Raw genomic sequence first — 23629 nt, 5'->3', positions numbered from 1 at the left:
GACGTGCACAAACAAGAATTCTTCCTTTTCAGTGCTAGCTGTAAAAATTAAGGTAGGAGGATCGATAAAATACATGGTAAAAACAGAAGGGGAAACATTCCACTCTTGCCCCTTTTGACATCCGTGTAATTCCCAAACAGCCTTCCTACAACCTGACTCAAAAATTCAGACTAAACAAAACAACAAAAATAAAAACAAAAAAAAAGAGCTATTTCCAGTTGGGATTATTAAACACCATGAAATTTTGTTTCGGAGATGCACAGCTACCCAATAGAGCTTACAGGTCTAGATGTACGTGTCCCATTGTAGCCATAGTAATGATACTGGAACTCAAAGGAAACCAAATTCAAATAAATCAAATTAATGGAATTAATCACTCTAAGGCCAGTGAAATTTACACACTCACTTTGGATCTTTTCTGTCTCAGTCACTGATCTTGTAATATACCTAGATTAAAAGCAATTCCTCCATAATGGACAAAATCATGGGGTAGAGTATGTACTGTCTCAGGAACACTTGTTTTCTGCTATATCTTGAAGCTATGAAACTCAGTGCACTGGTCATTGAAATGCAGCCAACTGCACCATATTCTGTTCTTCAGGGTCCATGTGTTTTCTGTTTATGGCCTGCTATAGGTGCTTACATTTTTAGTAGTAGAGCAAATTTACCTAATTAGTTTTCTGCCTGTGGTTTAATATTAACACTCCACTCTCCCCAAGTTATTTTTTATAATAATTCATATGGATAACAAGCATGCCTTCATTTAATCAGGAAGTGTTTTTTGTCTTAAAGAAAATTCAGCTAATCATAAGCAGCTTGTTTATGTGTAGCAGCTGGAGACATTTTTGTGGAACACTTCTTGTCTTAAGTTAGTTTCTTTCTGTTGTTTTATTTTTCAGTTACCATTATATCTATTCTATCCTCACCATCAAGTTCTACTCGTTTTTCCATACTCCTTCCCCTGCCAATGTTTTTTCCTTTTTTTATGCCATTTTTTCAGACTCTATTATTCCTTTCTTCCTTCCTTCTTTTTCATTTTATGATACTGTATCCTCTCCGTTACTCTCTTTCTTTTCATACTTCATAATTTCCATCTTAGCCTTATTCTTCCATTTCCCTGTCCAATCTTTACTGGTTTTCTAGCCCTCTTAGTTTATGGAGAAAAATGGCCTTACGGAGAAACGTATTTATTAGCTTATGGAAAAGTTCCTACCCACCACAAATGTGAATTGCATGCCTCTCAAAATATTTTAATGAATTTGTTTCCTCCTACTGTCACTTCTTTTAGTGAACCTTATCTTGCAACAGTTATAGTCACAGAATATTGAATTTAGTGGACACGGGAGACTTTGTAATTGGAAATTAACTTCTTTCCATATTTATTATAAATCAGTAGATAAATCAGTTTATATTGATTTATTATATAAATCAGCATAAAACAAAAGCGTGCAATTAGTTAGATTGAGCTAGTTTAAACCTACTTTAAAAACAAACAAACAAACAAAAAACTGAAAAATATTTGCTTACAATTTCTTCAGCTATTGAATCCTTCCTCCATTCTCTTCCCCCTCGGAAACACCTTCTATAAAAAAGCGTAGGAAACATGCTTAGGAAAAAACAAAACAAAAGAAAAACAAAAAAAGACAACAAAAACAAACAAAAAAAGCCCAAGCAAACAAACAGGAAAAGAAAAAAAAAGAGAAACAATTCCATGTGAAGTTCTTTGCCTTCTAGAATTACAGAAGGCAGGAAATTTCTGGTTCTTGCTGTGGAAAATGTGTGCCAACTTCATGTGGCATCAGACTGAGAGATGGAAGGTTTCAGTACCTTCAGGTAAGTTAAAAGCACTGTTTCTTTTACTAAAGAGTTAACATATATGTAGCACAGACTTCTGGTAGCTACAAGAAAAGGTTTTTTTGTTCTCTTTTTTGTTAATCAGTAAGGCATTGTTAGTACCTTTTATTTTATATCCTAGAATGTTTTCTAAAGAAAGTTTTTGTTGTTGTTTATAGAAGAAAATTAAGAGTTCACAACAGAGTGAATTAGAGAAGGATAACCTAGACGTCTAGAAGTTTGAATATTATTAAATAACTTTAACTTGAATAGGAAGTCAACAGCTACCTAGCAAAAATCTAAATCCTCCTTTGAAATAAAACGGGTAATTTAAGTTGAAAATGTGAATCTCAAAAAAAAAAAAAAAAAAATCCCAGCTTGATTGTTTCTTAAACAGGAGTTCCTTGTGTGTGATTGTGTTATTTCATTGAGGAAGCTCCTCGCTCTGCCAGCTATTAAATATGCATATATATGTCTCTTCAAAAGACAATTTGTTTCTTGCTTAGACAAGTTTCTTCTTTAAGTTAATGGAAGTTCCTTCCCTGGTAAGAGCTAAAAAAGGTCAGATTTGGCAGTCTTCACTGAGCTGTATTCAGTACTGCTATGAGAGTAAGTAATTATTTTTAGAAAACTACGGTTTACTGGAGATTGCCATGTTTTATAAGCTTCCCCACAATGGTATATTACTTGAATATGGTATATTACTAGAATATTAATAAAGGAATATCAGGTTGTACAGTACCCTGAAAACTTACCGTCCTGTACTTTAGTAAAAAGCTAACAGTTCTTAAATCTTTCCAGCCAAATGAATCACTTCAGGATGGGTGTGATAGTCACTTCTGTAAAATAAATGAGAAAGGGGAATTTATCTGGGAAAGGAGAATCACTGGCTGTCCTCCATTTGATCCCAGAAGATGTTTGGCTGAAGGTGTAAGTAGTGAAATGGGTCCTGTTTCTATGTTTCCCAATAGCCTTTGTCAAGTTTATTGTTCTGTATATAAGTACCTTAAGTGTATTAGGGATAGGAAACTCCAGTTCTCTAACCACACCTTGGCTAAACTGAATTTGAACTTACTTTGAAATTCAGAAAACTGTAAGTTTATTTTAAAATAAATGCTAGTTGCATGTGAGAGTCTACTGCTGGAGAGATGCAGTAATTCCATGAGATTTCATATGAAGCAGTAAAACCAAGAAAATTATTGTTCTCACAGTATTTTCAGTTCAGTATCCTGAGCAAAGCTGAGTGAATAATAATGCATACTGAGAAAACATTCAAATTGGATTCTTTTTTTTTTTTTTTGCTTTTGATAATATACATTAAATACCAAAGCATTTTTTCTCTACTCTCTTAAAAGATTATAGAAAGGAAGTTTTACTCATGCTCTTGGAAGAGCTCAAGCCTCTGCATTTGCAGTGGTTTGGTATAATGGTGTAACAAAAACCCTACGTGTGCAGTCCAGGAAGGGGTGTTGCACATAGTATTCTATTTTTGCTTAGCTAGCATCACTCAGATACTACATCCACCTGGTCCCATTTTTTCAGCATGACAGGAAATAGGAAACCTTAAATAAAGCTCATGCTCAAACCTTCCTCAACATACAACCAAACAAATGGAGAAAGAATTGATGTGTTAAATGCAGAAAGAATAAAACCATTTTGGGAAGTCACTGCAACACAAACAAAATTTTGGAATAATGCTGGATTATGTTGCAGGCATGGTGTTATCACAACATTCAGAATGCCCTGATTGTAAATCAATGGGGAATAATTTTTAACACCAAAATTCCCAAACTGCATTTATTCTCCTCCACTGCAAAACAACAGCAAAGCCCCACTACATCATCTGTAAAATTAGTGGGTTTTTCTCTTGTTACAGTAAGTTTAGAAAAAAAAGTCAGAAGGGACATTTAACTAATTTTCTTTCAGAGAAGATTTGAATATGCTGTTTTGTCACTTTGGTTCCTAGGAGTTGATCTGTATTCTGCATCTTTACTTTAAAAAACTTCTACTATTAGCTAAAGTGAAAGTAATATTTTAAAGTATTGAACGTGTTAAAATATTCAGTTATTTCCAATCTTTTATCAACAAATGTAATCACATGTTCAACACCTTTAAGTAGATTAAAATGAGATTGGTTACTACTATAGGTTTATATTTTTATGTATTTATAGAAATACAATTCTCTTGCCTAACACACTGTTTCAAACATATTTTGTAGACTTTTAGCAGAACAAATGTGTATCAGTAGAGTCAAAATATTTGTATTTTTGTTGTTTTAGGGGAGAATTGCAAAACTAGGCAATACCTGCTGTGACACATGTAAGTAAATAAGCCAAAAGTCTTATTTGGAAATTGCAGAGAACAGAAGCTTTTGGATAAGGAGAGCTAAGAAATGTCATCCCCAGTACCCCTGTGGATAATGCTGTCATGTTTTTTCCTCTATAATATGTGTTTTGACAGTATTCATAAGCACTTTGAAAGAAACAGATATTCTCTACATTTCAATATGTACCATTATGCACTTGTTAATTAATTACTAATGTTATATTTTATTGTTTATCTGAAGAGGAAAGGAAGTTACAAATATGCAGATTGGCATGACACATAAACTGAGACTGAGTCAAACACTTAATGAATAATCAATGGACTGAAAATAGATTTAGCAGAATGAGCTGGTGTAAGAAAAGTAATTATAATTTTTTTTAATATATATTATAACAAAAAAATTGTTGGAAACAGAAACTTGTCAAAGGTTTATGCCTACTGAACAATCTGCCTGCATCTTAAGTTCTGTCATTAAGGAGTCAGTCCTGCAACTCTTAATTTAATGCATTAAATGGCAGTCAAACCTAGAAAGGGCTTCCTTACACGAGGAAGGGTGGGCTCTCATTTCTACGGTGAATCTCTGAGTGCTCACCAGCACTCATTCTCATGGGAGACTTCAGTTTTCCAGATATATGTTGGAAATATAATACAGCACAGAGGAAGCAGTACAAGAGGTTTCTAGAGTGTTTGGGAGATAGCTTCCTTACGCAGCTGATAGGAGAGCCTATCACAGGTGATGCCCTGCTAGACCTGCTCTTCACTGACAGAGAAGGACTGGTGGGAGATGTGAAGGTTGGGGACTGTTTTGAGCAGAGCAACCATGAAACTGTAGAATTCTCTATTCTTGGCGATGTCAGAAGGGAGACTAGCAAAACTGCTATCTTGAACTTCAAGAGGATGGACTTTGTCCTGTTCAGGATACTTGTAGCATGGGTCCCTTGGGAGTCGCTCCTTAAGGGTAAAGGGGTCCAGGAACCCTGGATGCTCCTCAAGATGGAAATCTTATAGGCACAAGAACAGGCTATTCCTGAACGCCATAAGTTGAGCCATAGGGGAAGAAGACCAGTGTGGATGAACCGGGAACTACTGTTGAGACTCCGGAAGAAAAAGAGAGTCTATGTCCTCTGGCAGAAGGGACAGGGTACTTGGGAGATTATAAGGAAGTTGCTAAGGTATGCAGGGAGGAAGTTAGGAGGGTGAAAGCCCAACTTGAACTCAGATTGGCCACTGCAATAAAAGGGAATAAGAAATCCATTTATAAATATATCAGTGGTAAAGAAGAACCGTGGAGAATTTCCATCCTTGATGCAGTGGGGAATGTGACCACTGAGGATAAGGAAAAGGCTGAGGTCCACAACGCTTTCTTTGCATCTACATAGGCAGATCAGTTATCATCAGGGCACATTGTGCCCTGATCTGGAAGCCTGGAATGCTACGCAGAATACAACCCCGGTGATTCAGATGGACAGTTCGAGAGCTCCTCTTTCATCTGGGCTGTCACAAGTTCATGGGACCGAACAGGCTCCATTCTAGGGTGCTGAAGGAGCTGGCGGGGATGATTGCAGAGCCACTTGTGGCCATCTACAAGTGCTCCTGGTTATCTGAAGAGGTCCCAGAGGACTGGGGTCTTGCCAGTGTGACTCCCATCTACATGAAGGGATCCAGGGAACTACAGGCCTGTTAGCCTGACCTTGGTACCAGGGAAAGTTATGGAGCAAATCATCCTGGGACAGCTCACATGATATGTGGCATTCAGGGGATCAGACTCAGCCAGCACGGGTTCGTGAAAGTCAGGTCATGCTTGATCAACCTCATTTCCTTCTACGAGTGGGTGACCAGACTGGTAGATGAGGGAAAGGCTGTTGATGTAGTCTGTGTAGACTTCAGCAAAGCCTTCGACACGATCTCTCACAGTATCTTCCTGGGGAAACTGGCTGCCCGTGGTCTGGAAAGGAATACCATTCTTTGAGTAAGGAACTGACTAGAGGGCTGTGCCCAGCAGGTAGTGGTTAATGGAGTTAAGTCCAGCTGGTAACCCGTTACAAGTGGTGTCCCCCAGAGTTTGGTATTGGGGCCCATCTTGTATAATATCTTTATTGATGAGTTAGATGAGGGGATTGAGTAAGTACACCGATGACACCAAGATGGGAGGTGGTGTTGATTTGCCTGAGGGTAGGAAGGCCCTTCAGAGGGATCTGGATAGGCTGGATCACTGGGCTGAGGTGAATGGGATGAGGTTCAGCAAGGCCAAGTGCTGGGTCCTGCATTCTGCCCACAGTAACCCCATGCAGTGCTATAGGCCTGGGGCTGAGTGGTTGAGCGGGGATGACTGTGAAGAGGAAAGGGACCTGGGGGTGTTGGTTGATGCTCGGCTGAACATAAGCCAACAGTGTGCTCAGGTGGCCAAGAGGTCCAATGCTATGCTGGCCTGCATTAAAATTGTGTGGTCAGCAGGAGTGGGGAGGTAATCATCCCCTGCACTCAGCACTGGTGAGGCTGCACCTCGATTACTGTGTTCAGTTTTGGGCCCCTCACTACAGAAAAGACTTTGAGGCCCTGGAACATGTCCAGAGAAGGGCAATGTAACTGGTGAGGGGTCTGGAGCAGCGGAGGGAGCTGGGATTGTTTAGTCTGGAGAAGAGGAGGCTCAGGGGAGACCTCATTGAACTCTACAACTTCCTGAAGGGAGTTTGTGATGAGGAGGGGTTTGGCTGCTTCTCCCAGGCAACAAACAGGACCCGAGGAAATGACCGCAAGTTGTACCAGAGGAGGTTTAGGTTGGACATAAGGAAGTACTTTTTATCTCAGAGAGTGATCAGGTGCTGGAGGAATGGTTCACCACCGGCGGTGGTGGATTTGCTATCCTTGGCAGTGTTCAAGAGGCATCTGGATGAGGAGCTACGAGATATGGTTTAGTGCTTGTGGTAGCAATGGTAGTGGGAGGATTGTTGGACTAGGTGATCTTCAAGGTCATTTCCAACCTTGCCATTCTATGTTTCTATGATTCTTTTTTTTCTAAGACAATCTCTCAGTTTTGTCCTTTTTAAATAGTAATAATAATAATAATAATAATAATAATAAACACAAAACTTGCAGCTCATAAAAAAACCAAAACATCTTGCTTGTCCTTTGTTATCTCTTTTATTTGCTCTATGCATGTGCTAATAAATAAAAGATTAGCAACGTAATAACACTCCTGGTGAAAGAAGTAAACTCTACAGAGTTTGAAGCCATTGCTTGTCTGTATAAACACTGAGATCTGGCTGTAGAAATAGAAGTCAAAAAACTATTGAGAAAGATTGTCATCAAATGGCATAAACAGGTAATTTAGTGATGAGAGCTTTAGTATACCAGGCTTCAAGTAAGAAATGCTGAAAATCACCTATTCACAAAAATACCTTAAGATTTAAAAGATGTGTGGGGTGAGTGGACTTTAATGAGAATTCCTATCATTGTAGTTTTGTAGAGAAGAAAGCCTCTTCTGAATGATCATAGCTCAATAAATATGTTTATTTAATGGTTATAGTAATTTAAAAGCTCGTTGCAATAGTAAAATTAAGTTAAATGAAATACTGCATACTGGAAAAAAAAAAAAAGCATGTTAATAATTGGACAAATAATTAATTTCTTCTCTCAAGTTCAAATAATAGTCTAGAGTGATTGGAGCAAAGGTTGTTTAAGGACCAGTTTCTCTTTGTATGATATGACTTGGCAGTTTTAGCTAATTAGTGTGCCAAGTGCATTGTTCCAGGTTTAAAATACTTAGGAGTGCGTAATTGAACAGGCTTATTTTCTCATTACATTTTTGCGTCAAGGGACTTCGTTATTTGAAAAGGATATTCCTTGTTTTCCTCTTAAGAAATGAGTTGTATCTCTGCTTTCTACATCTTTTCTCAGCTGATCCCAATTGAATATGTCTTTGTAAGTTACAAGCAGCAGTCTTTGCAAAGGAAAAAGTCTATGAAAAAGTAAATAAGAAAACTGAAGTAATTTGGGAACAAGTCAATAAGTCAAGATTAGAAAGTCAATGAAGCTGCTGTTGAGTCTAACAATTATTTTCAGCTATGCGCACACAAGTGTGTGTTTCTCCTGTGTGGACAAGTTTTATTAAGTGAAATGATTAAATCATTAAAGGAGAATTTGAAACTCCAGCAGGCCTGGAACTATGGAGGTGGTTTTTTTTTGTTTTTTTTTTGTTTTTTTTTTTTTGTTTTTTTTTTTTTTGTTTTGTTTTGTTTTGTTTTGTTTGTTTGTTTGTTGTTTGTTTTGTTTTGTTTTGTTTTTTTGTTGGCTTGTTTTTGTTTTGCTGCTCCCCACATAACAAACATTAACTTCTGTCTAATTTCTTGTTAGATAGAAGCATAAAACTAAACATGAGGACTTAGTAACCACTAACAGCAAAAAGTACTAAAAAAACATGTATTAGATTATTTCATGGCCCAATGAGGACAGTAACAAATTTCCTATTGACCAAAACTTAGATATTTTCAGAAATGGTTCTGTAATTCTTTTTCCCTCTTCACATTGGTTTTCTGCAAAATACACCTCACATGCAAGAACTATGAAGTATTGTAAAATATAACAGCTTGAAATAGGCAAGACTGCTAGAGCTCCACGTCCCCAGCTCTAGGCAGTGGTGAGGCTGAACGTATATCCTAAAAGGTCATACACACAAACACATGTACATTCTTAGAACCCTGACAAATATGAGCAAGACCCACAGTCTCATCCTGTTTCCCTCTCTGGTTGATCAGTATGAAAGTCCTTAAGTGGCCATAGATACTCACTGTCTGGTGAGGGTCATCACAACCCTGCAAACCTAGACTCAGACACTGTGACCTATGGTCCAAGTGCTGATGCTTAAGCCTCCATACCAACCAAATGCACAGACTAGAGAGTCTATCATCCAAGACATCCTTAAAAATATCCTAGTGACTCTTGTAGAACCTCAGGCTGTACTTCCTTAGCGTACCATAACGAGTCCTACACTCTTGTAGTCAATGACTCACCTCAGTCTATAATGTGATCTGGAGACTTGCTCCCATTGACTCATCTTGAAGGGCATCATCTCAAGTGAATGAAATATCTCTCTTGGAACAGTTCCAGGTGTAGCCAAGCCAGGGTGCTATTTTTTCTCTGGTTGAGTTACTGGGTTTCCTGGATGTGTCATCATTCCTTTACATCAGCTCGCCCAATGTAGTGCTGAATCATCTTTTAAAATTGGGACACCTAATAGAAGCTACCAGAGAAAAGGCAAATATTAGTTGCTGAGAGAGTTTAAAAACAAAGCAATTAATTGAAAAGAAACATAAGAGAAACCCTGTTCTTCTGTGGAATTTTAGGAATCACTGTTGCATCATTGTAGTACAATACACTTACAGAGAAAAAATTGCCAGCCAGCATTGTCAGACACTATTGTTATTTTTTTTTAACTTGGTAGGTGTGGAAGAGGAATGTCGACCAATAAGTACCAGACTGCAGTATAAGAACATCAATGGATGTGTGGGTGAAAAGGAAGTGCCTATTTCTCATTGTGAGGTAAAAAATAAAATCACCTCCCTCATTTGCCAACGCATACACCTTACCTTGCCCACTTTTTCTCTTACACAAAGAGAACTTTTGGATCACTTTACAGAGCACCAGTTTTTTTTTGTCCTCACTGATTCACTCAGACAATGAAAACATTTTTGACACTTCCTAAAGTAATTTGGTGATGTTGAATTTTCCTTGTTTGAGCCAGCATGAAAAAGAGGAACATAATCTAATATACAAACGTGCAGTTCACAATCCTTTGCTTCCAATTGAATGGCTCTGACAAGGTTTAGTTAGGACTTGGAAGAGAATTTTCATCTGAACATTACTGAGGCTGATTTTCAGATCTGTGTCTAAAATTAAGGACAAGTATCCTTCTTTAAGTTCTGAATTTGTCTTATAAGAGCAGAAATAGATATTTAGATGCATGATAATTTAAACAGGCATTGAAATTTAAGTGCTATAATTTGACTTTTGTGCTCTGTAAGCTCTGTGACTTTTCTATTATCCTGAACACTAGTGGCTGTTGTGTACTACGTGTCTTGCATGTTACCACAGTTGGACTAGAAGGTGATTTTTATAAGAAATGTTTATGCCTATCACTCCTTGCAACTTGTAGAGCAAATTCCATTTCATACAAGAACATAGCATCCCTTCCAGATATTTTTGTCTCTCTGAGACAGGGAACAAAAGAAGGCATTCTCTTCCCTGACTGGTTTGTAGCAGAGCAATTGCTCAGTTTGATAAAGATGTTTCATACAAGAACTACATGCAACAAAATGATGATGCACAAGGATGGCTGCCAAGAAGTTGGTTTGCATCCAGCCTTTAAGTTTTATCTTTAGTTGATGTAGGCAAAATGAGTCTTCAAGTTGCCCATGACTACTTGGAAAAAACAGGAACGGCATTATGAGCACACATAGCCAGGCTTTTCACACTGGTGGACCTCAATTTGCTGCACAAATCCTAATACAAATGGAAGCTTTAAAAACCGCTGTTACCTTTCATTAAAAACAAAAACAACAAAATGAACAGTGACAACAACAAAAAAACTCCTTGCTTTATCTCTTTTTCTGTCCACAGCAAATCAGTAGTAATTAACTTTTTAGCCTGTGAAAGTACAGATTTTATTTTGTTTCTGGCCACATATTGTGTAAATACTCATGCTATAGATTATAGTTTTTCTGAGCACTTCTCTCATAATGCTATGAGTATTTTCTTTTTATTAATCTCAGAAATAAGAGTACAGAGACACAAAAATAAATGGACTCTAATAGAGCTTGATGGGGGTATTTTTTTTTACATCATGAAAACATATGTCAAAATCATTGACACATAAGTACAAATTAGAAAAGTGATGAGACAGGAAGAACAATGGAAAATAGCATTCAGAAATACAACAGTGTATTTACTTAGCATGAAGAGCAGCAAGAAACATGGCTCAGAAGCAGTTGGACTAAGTCGTTCTCTGAATGTGGTTCTCATACATACAGATGAGATAATAATAGAAAAAATTTTCTTAACTACCGTTTTTGGTCTGTTTAGAAGTCAACTCCACAGTCCTAGAAATATATATATATTTTTTCCTCCATAACTAGTTCCTTTACCTTTTCTTTGCTGTGGTTATGGTTGTGAGACATTATTCTTTGACTAGCATCCTACACTCTGGAACAAGATACCCATTTCTGAGTTCATGCTTTGCAGCAGGAAGCTGAACTTGAGGCAAAAAAATCATGTATGTTTTGAAGGAGAAACCTGGATCCTGATTTCACTGAGGTCTGGCACTGTTCAACCTTGGTATCTGTTTTTCTGCTTAGGGTAAATGTAGAAGCAGTACAAGATACTCCATTCAGACAGAGAAATGGGAAGACATGTGCAGCTGCTGTACAGCCACACGAACAACCACAGTTGCCATCCCAGTCCACTGTCCCAACGGCACAGTGGTACAGCATTACATCCCTTCTGCCTCTCAGTGTGAATGCAGCTTGCGGAAGTGTACAGAGTGAGTAATTTGAAGAACCTCAGTGATTTAATCTTGAGTTTTATGACGAAGAACTTTACTGAGCAAGTCACATTTCCTCTCTGTAGCCAATCTTATCCAGTAGAATTCTACTTAATTGTATCAACATAGCAAACAATAAAACTTACTAGCACAACAGAATAATATTTTCTGACTGTTATTGCTATAGAAGTAATAAATGTTACGTTGTTCCTTCATATTCATATGGAAAGTTATTCTCATTAATACAAGAAAATACCACAGTAACTGAAACAGTTGTTCCTACCCAAAGAACATATCACAAAGCGTTTTGTCTTTGAAGACATTACACTTGCCTTCCCCACTTTAGACCTTAGCCACAAATAGTACACATTTCATTTTTGGCTCTTAACTGTCCCATCCTATCACTGAGTACAGTGATTATAGTGTGAGACTTCACAGTAAGAGGGAGATGTTCTTGATACAGAAACAATATTGATTATGTCTCAGGCAATCAAATATGTCTGCAATACAGATATATTTTTCTCCTTTATCTGAATGCAAAGAAATTATGTGCTAAGGACTTGTGTACTGTATGCAAATCCTCAGTACCTGTGAATGGGGATGAGAGCTCTTAACTATTTACTTCAGTACTTCTACAGACCAGCTTGAAGAAAAAGTTCTTCTGTTATCTCCCTTTATTCCACATACTAGAATTTCATCTGTTGCATTAGCTAAAAAAGAGTTATTTCAAATGTGAAATTGTCAGGGGCAGGTTTAACTTAGTTATTGCTCCCAGGAAAAAAACTAACAAGATTTAAATTTCATTTAATCTAGTCGGGTCACAGAAGAAAAAATATTTTCCAGAGAGTAATTTCTGATAGAATTTAGTGCCAGTGAAGCACTTTTATTGGGAAATACTGACTTAAAAATAAAAGTATAGAGGAGAGAACTGTTCATTTCATTTGCATTTTTGAAAGACTGCCTTTCAACAAGACCTAGATAGACTGGAGAGAGTTGGACGGAGAGATACCTGATTATGTTCAGTAATCAATTGTGGAGTCTTGCACCTGGGGAGGAATAACTGCATGCATCAATACAGGTGGAGAGGAGGTCTGCAGAGAAGGACCTAAGGGTCCTGGTGGACAACAAGATACCCAGCAGTGTGCCTTGTCAGTGGTAAAAACAGAATGACTGGCATGTTGAGGAAGGTGATCCTCCTCATCTACTCTGCCCTGGCAAGGCCATATGTGGAATATTGTGCCCAGCCCTGGGTGACCCAGTTCAATGAAGATGAGGATCATCTAGAAAGAGTCCAGTGGAGGGCCACAGGGATGATGAAGGTCCTGGAGCCTCTCTGTAATGAGGAAAGGCTAAGTCTGGGTCTCTTCAGTCTGGAGAAGAGAAAGCTGAGAGGGAATCTCATAGCTTTCCATAAACACCTGAAGTGTGGGAATCGGGAGCAGGCTCTTTTCCTTTTTCAGTGGCAAGCATCAGTAGATAAAGAGCAATGGGCAGAAACTGGAACACAACACAAGGAAGAATTTCTTCTCTGTCAGATTGCTAGAGCACTGAAGTAGGCTGCCCAGAGAAACTGTGAGCACTCTTTGAAGATATTCAACACCCATCTGTATGCCTACCTGTGTGACCTGCTGTAGGGAACCTGCTTTAGTAGAGGGGTTGGACCCTACAAGTCCCTTCCAACTCCTACAATTCTGTGATTCTGTGAAAAGCACAATAACCCCAGAGAGAAAAAGAAAAAACACATCCTTATTAGCACCATTCTCACTTATTGCAGTAGATCTGTCACCACTTTCCCCCCTTCCATTGTAGCTACCTCTGGATATTTAGCATCCTGACAGATGTATTTGAGTCCCCCAGGTAATCAGGTGCACAGAATCTCATCTGAAACTGTGAACAAGTAAATGTCGAACATCAGAGCCTATAACAGAGAGGACCAGAGCAAAGGAGTACGTAGAAGGTATAAGGTAATACCTTCATCTTCCTCTTGCCATTACTTCATTTCTATTAGGACCTTCACCCAGACTGACCTTCTTTAGCTTGCAAAAGCTGGAAGGATTGCAGTCAAGGGCTTCATAGGTTCAGACAGATCTTCTAATCAGATAATTATATAAGTCTAGCTTATTGGCATGGGAAGGACACACAAGGACATCCACAGGACAAAGACGGAGCTACTGTCTTCTGCAACCTCTGAAATACCAGAGAAGCATAGCTAGTATTTTCATTAACTGCAAAGCGGATAGATAATATTTAATTAAACGTCTGTCCAACAAACAAGCAAACATTCCTGTCTTTATTATTTCTAATTCATTTAACAAGAGCTAATATTCTGGGGAGAAACAAACTAAAATAAAAATGTCAACCTTCTAACTAGAGTAATTTTTATTTTTCTTCAAGGAGAGCCAAGAGATTCATTGAAAAACTATATATAGATTCAAACTCAAAGTAGCTATACTTCAATACAATGGGAACAACAGAGCTGTGTTAAAACTTTATGCTCATTCAAGAATGACCCATATTACTTGGCTTTCCTTCACCTTCCTCTGCTGCAAGGTTACTTTCATGTCTATGAAAGTAATGTATGTGCCAGTATATGAACTAAAATGGGCATACAGTAATGAGAACTCAGTGCTTTTGTCTTGTAGAATAGAATTCTGTGGATTTTTGTATAGCTAATACTTTTATTTATGAGGTCTAGCTAATGCCAGTGCATTCCAAGCAAAGCCAAGGCACTGTTGTGCTTGATGTACAATGCTAGAAGAAGCATCTCCCTTGAAAACTGTTTCATAGAGGCAGACAAGTGAGAAAGAGCAAGAGGAAGAAAACGTTATAGCATCTCACTCAATAGACTGAGAAGGCACAGATTTTTGGCACTGACTTGCTGACATGAAAAACTAGCTTTTCCAGGCAGCCTATCCCAGAAGAGCTCTTTCTGATAATGGTGCCAGGATGGGCTGCAGAACAGATCATCTTGATGAGATCACATGGCATGTGCATGATAACAGGGATCAGGCCCAGCTAGGATTGGTTTGTGAAAAGAAAGTCTTGCTTAACCATCCTGGTCTTCTATGATTGAGTCACTTACCTGGTGGATGAGGGAAAGGCTGTTGATGTAGTCTACCTAGAATTCAGCAAAGCCTTTGACACTGTCTCCACAGTAGTCTACTGGAAAAGCTGGCAGCCCATGGCTTGGGCAAGTGCATTCCTTGCTGGATAAAGAACTGACTGGAGGGCTGGGTACAGAAAGTGGTGGTGAGTGGAGTTTAATCCATCTGGTGATCGGTCATGACTGGTATTCCCCAGCGGTCAGTACTGGGGCCTGTCTTGTTTAATATCTTTATGGATGACAAGGGAATTGAGTGCACCCTCATGAAGTTTGCAGATGACAAAAATCTGGGAGGAAACATAGATCTGCCTGAGGGTAAGAATGCGCTGAACAGGCTGTATTGCTGGCTAAGTCCAAAGGAATGAAGTTCAACATGACCAAGTGTTGGATCCTGCACTTTGGCCACAACAACCTCTTGCAGTGCTACAGGTGTGAGTCAGAATGACTGGAAGACTGTGTGGAAGAAATAGATCTGGGAGTGCTGGTTGGCATTCATCTGAACATGAGGCAGCAGTGTTCTCAGGTAGTCAAAAGGCCAGTTGCATTCTGGATTGTGTTAAAAATACAGGATTAGGGAGATGATCATCCCCCTGTACTAAGCTCTGGTGAAGCCATACACTGTATACTGTATATTGGGCCCCTCACTACAACAAAGACATTGAGCCCCTAGAATATGCCCAGTGAAGAACAACGAAGCTGTTGAAGGGTCTGGAGCACAAGTCTTATGAGAAAGGACTGAAGAAACTGGAATTGTTTAGTCTGAGAACAGGAGACTCAGGGATGACCTTATTGCTCTCTACAACTACCTGAAAGGAGCTTGTGGTGGAGTGGGAGTTAGCCTCTTCTCTCACATAGCTAGTGATAAGACTAGAGGAAATAGCTTCAATTTGTGCCATGGGGAGTTCAGATGAATATTAGCAAAAAATTCTTCCCAGAAAAAGTGGTCAGGTAATGGAACAGAACTGCCCAGGGAGGTGGTAGAGTCACCGTCCTTAGAAGGCATTCAAGAAACATTTAGATATGGTATGAAGGATCATGGTTTAATGGGGTTGATGGTAGATCCATTGGTAGATGGACGGTTGGACTAGATGATCTTGGAGGCCTTTTTCAATCTTGGGGATTCTATGATTCTATGAAATAGATTTGCATTCCCTCCTTGCAGGTTACTAATGCCTTTTGCACAGCCCAGTTTCATCGTACAATTAACACTTACTTGCAAAATCTAGGCTTTGAGGAACATTATCTTTAACTTGCAGATATATCTTGCAAGTCTTGTTTTGAGCTATCTTTGGCTTTCCACCAATGTTTCATCTCTCATCACTTTAGACCAGTTTGATTGGCAGACATGCTACAAGATAGGTTTATATGAACAGTAAATGGATTTGGGGAGGAGTCTTTATAAAGCTTCTTTATTATTAAAAGTATGTAATATCTCTGGTAATTTTCACTAACTTCTAAGATCCTCTACAGCAGGTGAAACACAATTTGGCGCATTGGGATTATTTTTTGCAGTTTTGCACTATCGATTATCACCATACTCACCTACCAAAGTAAACAATGTTGTTCAGATATGATTTTCTCCAATGAAAATTGTCCTAAAACAACCAACAAAAAGCGAAACTCAAACCCATCTTCATTTTAACCAACTGGATATTGTTTTCCATCATATTGCCTTCTTTGTGTATTGTTTTTTACCTGTACTAGATGTATTATAATATATAATATGTATATATATACACATATATATAATATATATTATATAAGTATGTATGAAATACATACTTGGAGCACTTTGCCCAAGAGGAGAGGTTGAGGGAGTGTGAGCTGTTCAGCCTGGAGAAGGCTCTGTGGACACCCAATAACAGCCTTTCATTATCTAAAGGAGGCCTGTATGAAAGAGGGGGATAGAATTTTTAACAGAGTCTGTTGTGATAGGATAAGGAGAAATGGTTTCAAGTAAAAGAAAGGAGATTCATACTGAACATAAAAAAAAGTTCTATATGATAAGGATAGCGAAGCACCACAAAGGTGTTGAATACCCCTCCCTGTGGACATTCAAGGTAAGGCTGGACAGGGCTCTGAGCAACCTTATCTAGCTGTAGATATCCCTCTACATTGCAGGGGAGCTGGACAAGATGACCTTTAAGGATTCCTTCCAATCTAATGATTTTACAGTTTTATGAAATACAGGTGTACACCTGTACAGTTCTGGCGTTCGATCAAAGTGATCAAGCAAAGAGGGATTCATTTGTTCAAATGGATGAGGTACTCATATAATTAAAAAACAACAACAACCAAACAAACAAAAACAACAAAAACAAACAAACAGGCATCATCTCAAAACTAGTGTCCATGTGTTTGTATGCAAAGAAGCATCCTTCCTGGTAGAGAACATCACATAGCAAAGTTTTTAATTTTCATTTTTTTTTAATTTCTGCAATCTAATACTTTCAAGAATAATCACTTCAGAAGCTGTGGCATTCAGGATGCCTACTGCTTCATAACTGTCTCTAAGTGAAGTTCCAAGATTAACACAAGATGCTATAGCAGGGTGAGAAGGAAAAATATTTAATATCTGTTGATGTATTACTTAGAAATGCCATTCCAAATGAAGAAATGAAGAAAAATGATGTGATTTAACCTTTTTGTATCTGAAGACATTATTCTACGTGAATACTAAAGCAAGCATTAAAAAGTTATCTGTAACGTCTAATGTACTCATCTTCCCTTTCTCACCAAGAGAATGACTAATCATTATTTCTCTGCTTTTGTCACTGTTAAAATGTAGCACAGAACAGTTAAAATGTAGCACAGAACTAACCTGTTAAGACAAAGTCAAAAATCCTGACCCCCCTGCCTTTTAGATAAAATCAGGAATGTGGTATTTGTCCAGGTTACAAATAAAACTGTTAAAGTGGCACTTCAATTGAGCTGAAGTAAACCTATTAACAGGATGAAATTTTATGTCAGTCTCTTTAGTCTGCCTGAAACATTCATTAGAAAGACAAACACCAGATTACAACAAACACATTTATTTCTCTGGCTTTCTGGGGAAGTTTTACAACACCTGGGCCAAGTACTGGGATATGACAACTTGCATTGCTTCCCATATAAACACACTGTGATAATTCAGTTGTGGTATACATATATGACTTGCATCATTCTTCTCTCTGTAATATAAATGCCCAGTATTCATAAAGCTCACAGCACAATATGCAATCCCAATTTGTATGCCACTGGAAATACTGTATGTTATTGTCATTAAACAAATCCACTTCCCCCTCTTTCACTAAAACAGACAAACAGACCTAAAACTGTTGTAGTGACATAGGTAAAGTTGAAAGAAGATAAAGATTTGAATGCCGTATACTTTCAGCTTCTTCCAATTATCGTTAAAAAATATAAGTCCTTTCTCAGAAGGTCAGTAACAATTTTGCACCTGTGGGAATTAAATGTTGTTTCTGCATTAGAATTGAATATATATATATATATATATATATTTACTGTTATTTCATTGTCTCCACTGCCATAGTTCTTTTTGGGAGTCTTTCTACTTTATTTGGGGGGGGTCTCTGATAGTTTGCCTCACTTATCCTCTACACGAACCTTCTCTAGGAATGCACGTTCAGTATATAAGAGTATATATGTATATTCTATCATATATACTGGGAGAACATCCTGCACAAAAAAAACAGAGAACAAGCCATGGCATGCCCTGAAGAGGCTTTGGGAAGGCTTGGCATCACCCCCGCCCCCTAGTGTTCTTTGTTTAATGAAGACCTTGAAGAAAATCACCATATCAATACAAGAAAAGCACTGAGACATCTTGGAAACAACAGGGTGGCTACTGGCTGACACTACATAACACAACAATTAGCAAATGTAAACTTTGATAAAATTGTGGAGTACCCAGCCAATGGGGAAACAGGGGAGGGGGATAGGCAAAGGCAGAAACAAGGTATAAAAAGCTGTCATTGTGTCCTGAGGGATGCTTCTGCTTGTGGGACATCCGCCATTGCAATCGCAAATAAAATCTGCTTTTATCAGAGATACCGTCCTGACAAAAATTATTTGGATATTTCCAACACACCCAACACATAATTTGAATCAAAGGTTGAAGGCTAAGTAACTTTGATCATCTGGTCTGACTATATACTTAATTAGAAAATAATCCCCTGATTTTTTTCATGCATGAATGACAGAACAGCATCCAAGCAGTGTAGCCTCCAGGCAGTAAAGTAATTTGAATATAGCTGGGATACAACGTTATTAAAAGCTTGCCACACTTACCTCCTCTGTGAAAGCACTGCAAAGCTCTGAAGATACAGAAACTCCTACGCATAGAAACCACTCCCAGATAATTTTAATCCTTGAAATAACAGCTTTCTCGGAGTATTGCAGAGCCCCATTTTTTTTTCCTTTCTCTATTCAGCTGCCTTCTGAGGAGTTAGCAGAAAATGTTATGTTTCTTGTTGAGGTATTAAGGAACATGAGGAAAAGATGCTGAAGTTCAAGCAGAGAATTTCAATGGCTTCTCCTGTCATAGGAATTTTGCCTCCACCTCCCCCCACAGTTTTTTCTGTGATGGTAATAACCAAAACAGAAGGTCTGGCTAATTAGTTTCAGTCTGTGGTTTGCTTAAAGCAGGATCAAGCAAGAATGGAAATAGCTGCTAGCTTGACACAGCTTAAGCCGGTGCAGAAACAGATTGTGCACATGATCAGCACAGCCACATCCTATTAGCATTGCTGCAACTAGAAGCTAGAAGCCAAACCTCTCAACGAGATGGAAACTCAAGTATCTGGTAAGTTTTTTTCTCTGCTTCACTGTTAATTGCTGCCTATGAATATGAATAGATCGGGAACAGAGAAGGGATTACTTTGAAAGGACTTCAGTGTCTTCTTTCAGGGCATTTTCAAAAACAGAAAAGAACTATATATATCTATAAAAGAAAAGTTTGTGGCACAAGTTACATACAGCTCAGAGACAAAACATGCAGAGTTTGCTTCTTTTAAAGTTTCAGGACTGCAGCTGTGGGGAAACATCATGACCAATTTGAAAAAGACAGTTATGATGGAAATGCTGTACCTCTGCTGCTTTCCTCTGAGTTTGCCTTATTGCAGTGCAACTTGGGGAAATAGCAATATCCTTTTATTAGAAAACAGTGTGCATAAGTGAGCTTTTAGTTCCTATAGGCAAGGAATAAATCTGTTCAGTGTGTAAAAGCTTTTGTGTTTAAGTTTCTAGAATACAAGTTTTAATGATGTTCCATGGTAATATTGTGGCACTCTACTGCTACAGGTCAGAACTCTGTAGTTGTTCCCAGGTTAGCTCATTATTTCTGAGACTTGTAGGTTTGCTGTGAATTTTGAACTATCACGATTCTCATGGAGTCCTGCTGTATCTTTGTTTTCCCACCCAGTCCTCTTCATAAAATTATTTGCATACCAAGTCACAGAGTGCAAACAACTATTAGAAATAAGACTTGCCTTTGTAACATTACTTCAGTGCCCCTTTGCTATCCCCAATCCTTCACTTTTTGATTTAACCCCGATACACACTTAGTGTTGGAAAAATCAGGTGCTTTCTGTAACCTTAAAGAAGGATTAGGAAGAAGAAAAAAAAAAAAAAAAAAATCAGAGCCTGTGAAGTTTTACACACAAGTTTTTATAAAGATACAGCTCAATTAGCTCTTCAGTTAATGCTACTACTCACAAAGTGGCTCAGGTTTTTAGCTTGTACTTATGCTTCCCACATCTTTCTTCACAACTCTGCTCTGTTTCCTATATTCCTTGCGACTGATGTTCATATTCTTCTATCCCTTAAACGACTCTCATAGTATGTGCCTGAGGCAAATGTGTACCTACGCTAACTCAGGCTGTTCTTCCTGCTCCTAATGTCAGAGGTGAGGGCTCCTGTATATGAGGGTCTACCAAAGGTGTGCAATGCCTTTACATTTGTGTGACGTGTGGAATCAAACTCTGTAACCCAAGTAAGATTACAAAGCAGGTATGGTTTATTCAGTGCTACGCAGACACCAGATGCAAGGGGGATCATTCCACCTAACTTGTACAACATAGGGCAAAAGTTTGGTACCGATATAGGCCAAAGTAATACATAATCAATGATTTTCCTGGAATTCGTATACATATTCATTACATTTCCGAGAACGCATCAGCATATGGCCCCTCCCTCTTACACAAGTGCTGTGGGCAGTGGAGGTCTCCTAGTGGTCATGGGATGAAGGCTTATTGGCTTCAACAGAAGTAACCTGATCCAGATCCGTTCCTTGTGTAATGTTTCTTCAAGTTTACAATAGAGTTTTGAGATGTTCTTTTCTTATCTGGCCTCACATCCTGCTTACCTGCATTCCTATACAATGGTTAACCCTTATCTTCTCCTCTCCTTACTCACATTCCTATACAATGGTTAACTCTCAGTTTATCCTTTCCTAACTCATATGACTGTTACTAGAGTTATTTGGGCAGGTCCATAACAGCAAGGATCTGTGTTCCTACTTTCCTGCTACTTTCTGTCTGAGGTGCTTCTGTGTCAGACCCTGATAACTCTGGCCCTGATCCTGACCAAAACCTGCTACTCTGCACCATGTTGATGGTATCACTCACTTCTTTGCTCCATTACAGACTGATCTTAGCTCACCTTACCCTTCTGGAGCAAGCGTGACTTGCTGCTACCTGCCATGTTTCTTCTTAGGTTTCTCCTTTTTATGAGCATTGTTATTATTTGCGTCAGTAACACTTCAAAGAGTCAGTGCTCTCTTTCTATGACTAAGTGACCAGGCTAGTGGATGAGGAAAAGGCTGTCAACACAGTCTAGCTGATGGGGCCTCATAAGAACGGAGTAGAGGAGGACAATCACTTCCTTCTCCCTGCTAGCCACTCCTCTTTTAATGCAGCCCAAAGCATAGTTGCCCTTCTGGGCTGCAAGCACACACTGCTGGCTCAAGTCCAGCTTCTCACCCACCAGGACCTCCAAATCCTTCTCCACAGAGCTACTCTCAAGGAGATCTTTGCACAGTTTGTGTAAATACCAAGAAGGCCAATGGCATTCTGGCTTGTACAAGAAAAAGTGTGGTCACCAAGACTAGAGGTGATTGTCCCTCTGTACTCACTACTGCTGAGGTTCCACCTCAGCTACTGTGTTCACTGCAAGAAAGACAGTGAGGCCCTAAGGCATGCTCAAAGAAGTGCAACAACGCTGGTGAATGTTCTGGAGCACAAATCTTATGAGGAATGGCTGAGAGAACTGGAATTGCTTAGTCTGGAGAAGAGAAGTGTCAGGCTTTCTACAACTGTCTGAAAGGAGGTTGTAATGAAGTGATAGGACAACAGGGAATGGCTACAGGTTGCACCCAGGGAGATCCAGGGTGGATATTATGAAAAATTTGTTCTCCAGACGAATGGTAGTGAACTGGAACAGGTTGCCCAGGGAGGTGGTAGAGTCACTGTCCCTAGAGGTTTTCAAGAAAAGAGTAAATGTGGCACTTAGGAACATGGGTATGGCAGTGATGGTCTAATGGTTGGACTAGATGATCTTAGTGGTCTTTTCCAATCTTAATGATTCTATGATTCTATAAAACATAAGAGTATGCTGGCACATTTCTAGAAAAAGAAATAAAAAAGAGATTGAAGAAAGGAATATGATCAGACTTTCTGGTCCAAGCACTTTAGATAGGATATGGCAATGGGAGTTTGCTTTTCATTTCTATAGAGGGGGGATCTGGCACATAATTTGCATTTCAAGAATTATTATTCGGTTTAAAGTTATTTGATTACAGTATGATCTGCTTTTGAAAATTCAGATGTCAGCTACAATATATTGCATTAAATCTTCCAGGAAGAGATTTTCCACGTCTTTTGAATAGACTGATGTATCTTTCCAGGTTATTCTTATCACTACTTCTTTACAAACGGTGTTTGTGAATGGTGTAGCGGAATACATGAATTAACAGTGACAGTTTTGAAGGTATGGCTTGATTCTTGGATGTTCCGATGTGTAGCCAGGAGTTAAATTTGATAACCCCCATGAGTCTCTTCCAACTCAGGATAGTCTGTGATTCTCTGCTTTTGAGGTAATCCTGATATATTTGGAGCATTGTATTTTTTTTTTTTCCTTGAAGTTCAGATTATATGCAGGTATATTTACTCTCTTTTTTCCTACTCTTTCCTTTCCTTCATTGTCATATCACAACACATATCTCTGTGGAGTTGAAGAGGTGACATTATTACTTGTCTTGCATGTTTTCCGAAAATATCTCTGTAGGCTTGATCACTCATGCAGATATCAGTGTTCTAGGTTTATGTACATCCTGCATGCTCAGTTGGTGCTTAGATGTTGAACCAGGTGTCCTCCATCAGTTATTTCAGCACCTAGCTTGATCCAGAATTATGGTCACCATCTATCAAGAGTAAGGCTTTGAGCATAACCAAATACTGGCCTCATTATCAATGTGAGCTAGGCCTTGAGAGCAACAGCCAGACCAAATGAGGAAACACTGTCACAGGTAGGAGGAAGAGGTGGGAACTAGAGACAGAAGACATCATTTTTCAGATTTGCTACTTCTGGTTTCTACCAAAAGACAAGAGATCTAGAATTGCAGGCTGCAGATTAGGTGTTTATGGAGAGCTTCTCAAACTGTAGACGGCAACCACAAAAAATATCTTTGAGGGAGAAGGCAGAGTAGAGAAAATATGGGTCTGCTGTGGAATGTTGCAGGGTGTGTTGAGAAGGCATAGCTACTGAACGTCTTCTTTGATGCAGCCTTTATGTGCAAGGCTGTCCCTTGAGAATCCCAGGCCCTGGAGATAATAGAG

The 23629-nt window shown here is 38.8% G+C and overlaps 2 protein-coding genes across 3 annotated transcripts in view; both read left to right on the top strand.

The window, feature by feature from the left end:
- Positions 1–11865, top strand: part of VWF (von Willebrand factor) — a 151722-nt gene extending 139857 nt beyond the window's left edge. Inside the window, exons 48-52 of one of the 2 annotated variants that reach the window (XM_048934565.1) lie at positions 1735–1833; positions 2635–2763; positions 4113–4152; positions 9599–9696; positions 11508–11865. In XM_048934565.1, the coding sequence (XP_048790522.1) occupies positions 1735–1833; positions 2635–2763; positions 4113–4152; positions 9599–9696; positions 11508–11696 (555 nt within the window). In that variant the 3' untranslated portion in view covers positions 11697–11865. The remainder of the gene's footprint in view (positions 1–1734; positions 1834–2634; positions 2764–4112; positions 4153–9598; positions 9697–11507) is intronic. The other variant, XM_048934566.1, reaches the window with a different exon arrangement.
- A 7639-nt stretch (positions 11866–19504) lies between these two features.
- ANO2 (anoctamin 2) overlaps positions 19505–23629 on the top strand; it is a 186144-nt gene continuing 182019 nt past the window's right edge. Inside the window, exon 1 of the mRNA XM_048934567.1 lies at positions 19505–19599. The gene's annotated coding sequence lies outside the window, so the exon portion shown is untranslated. The remainder of the gene's footprint in view (positions 19600–23629) is intronic.

Source organism: Lagopus muta, chromosome 1 (assembly GCF_023343835.1).
Source record: "Lagopus muta isolate bLagMut1 chromosome 1, bLagMut1 primary, whole genome shotgun sequence".
Lineage (NCBI taxonomy): Eukaryota > Metazoa > Chordata > Aves > Galliformes > Phasianidae > Lagopus > Lagopus muta.
This window is presented reverse-complemented; position numbering and strand designations above follow the sequence as displayed.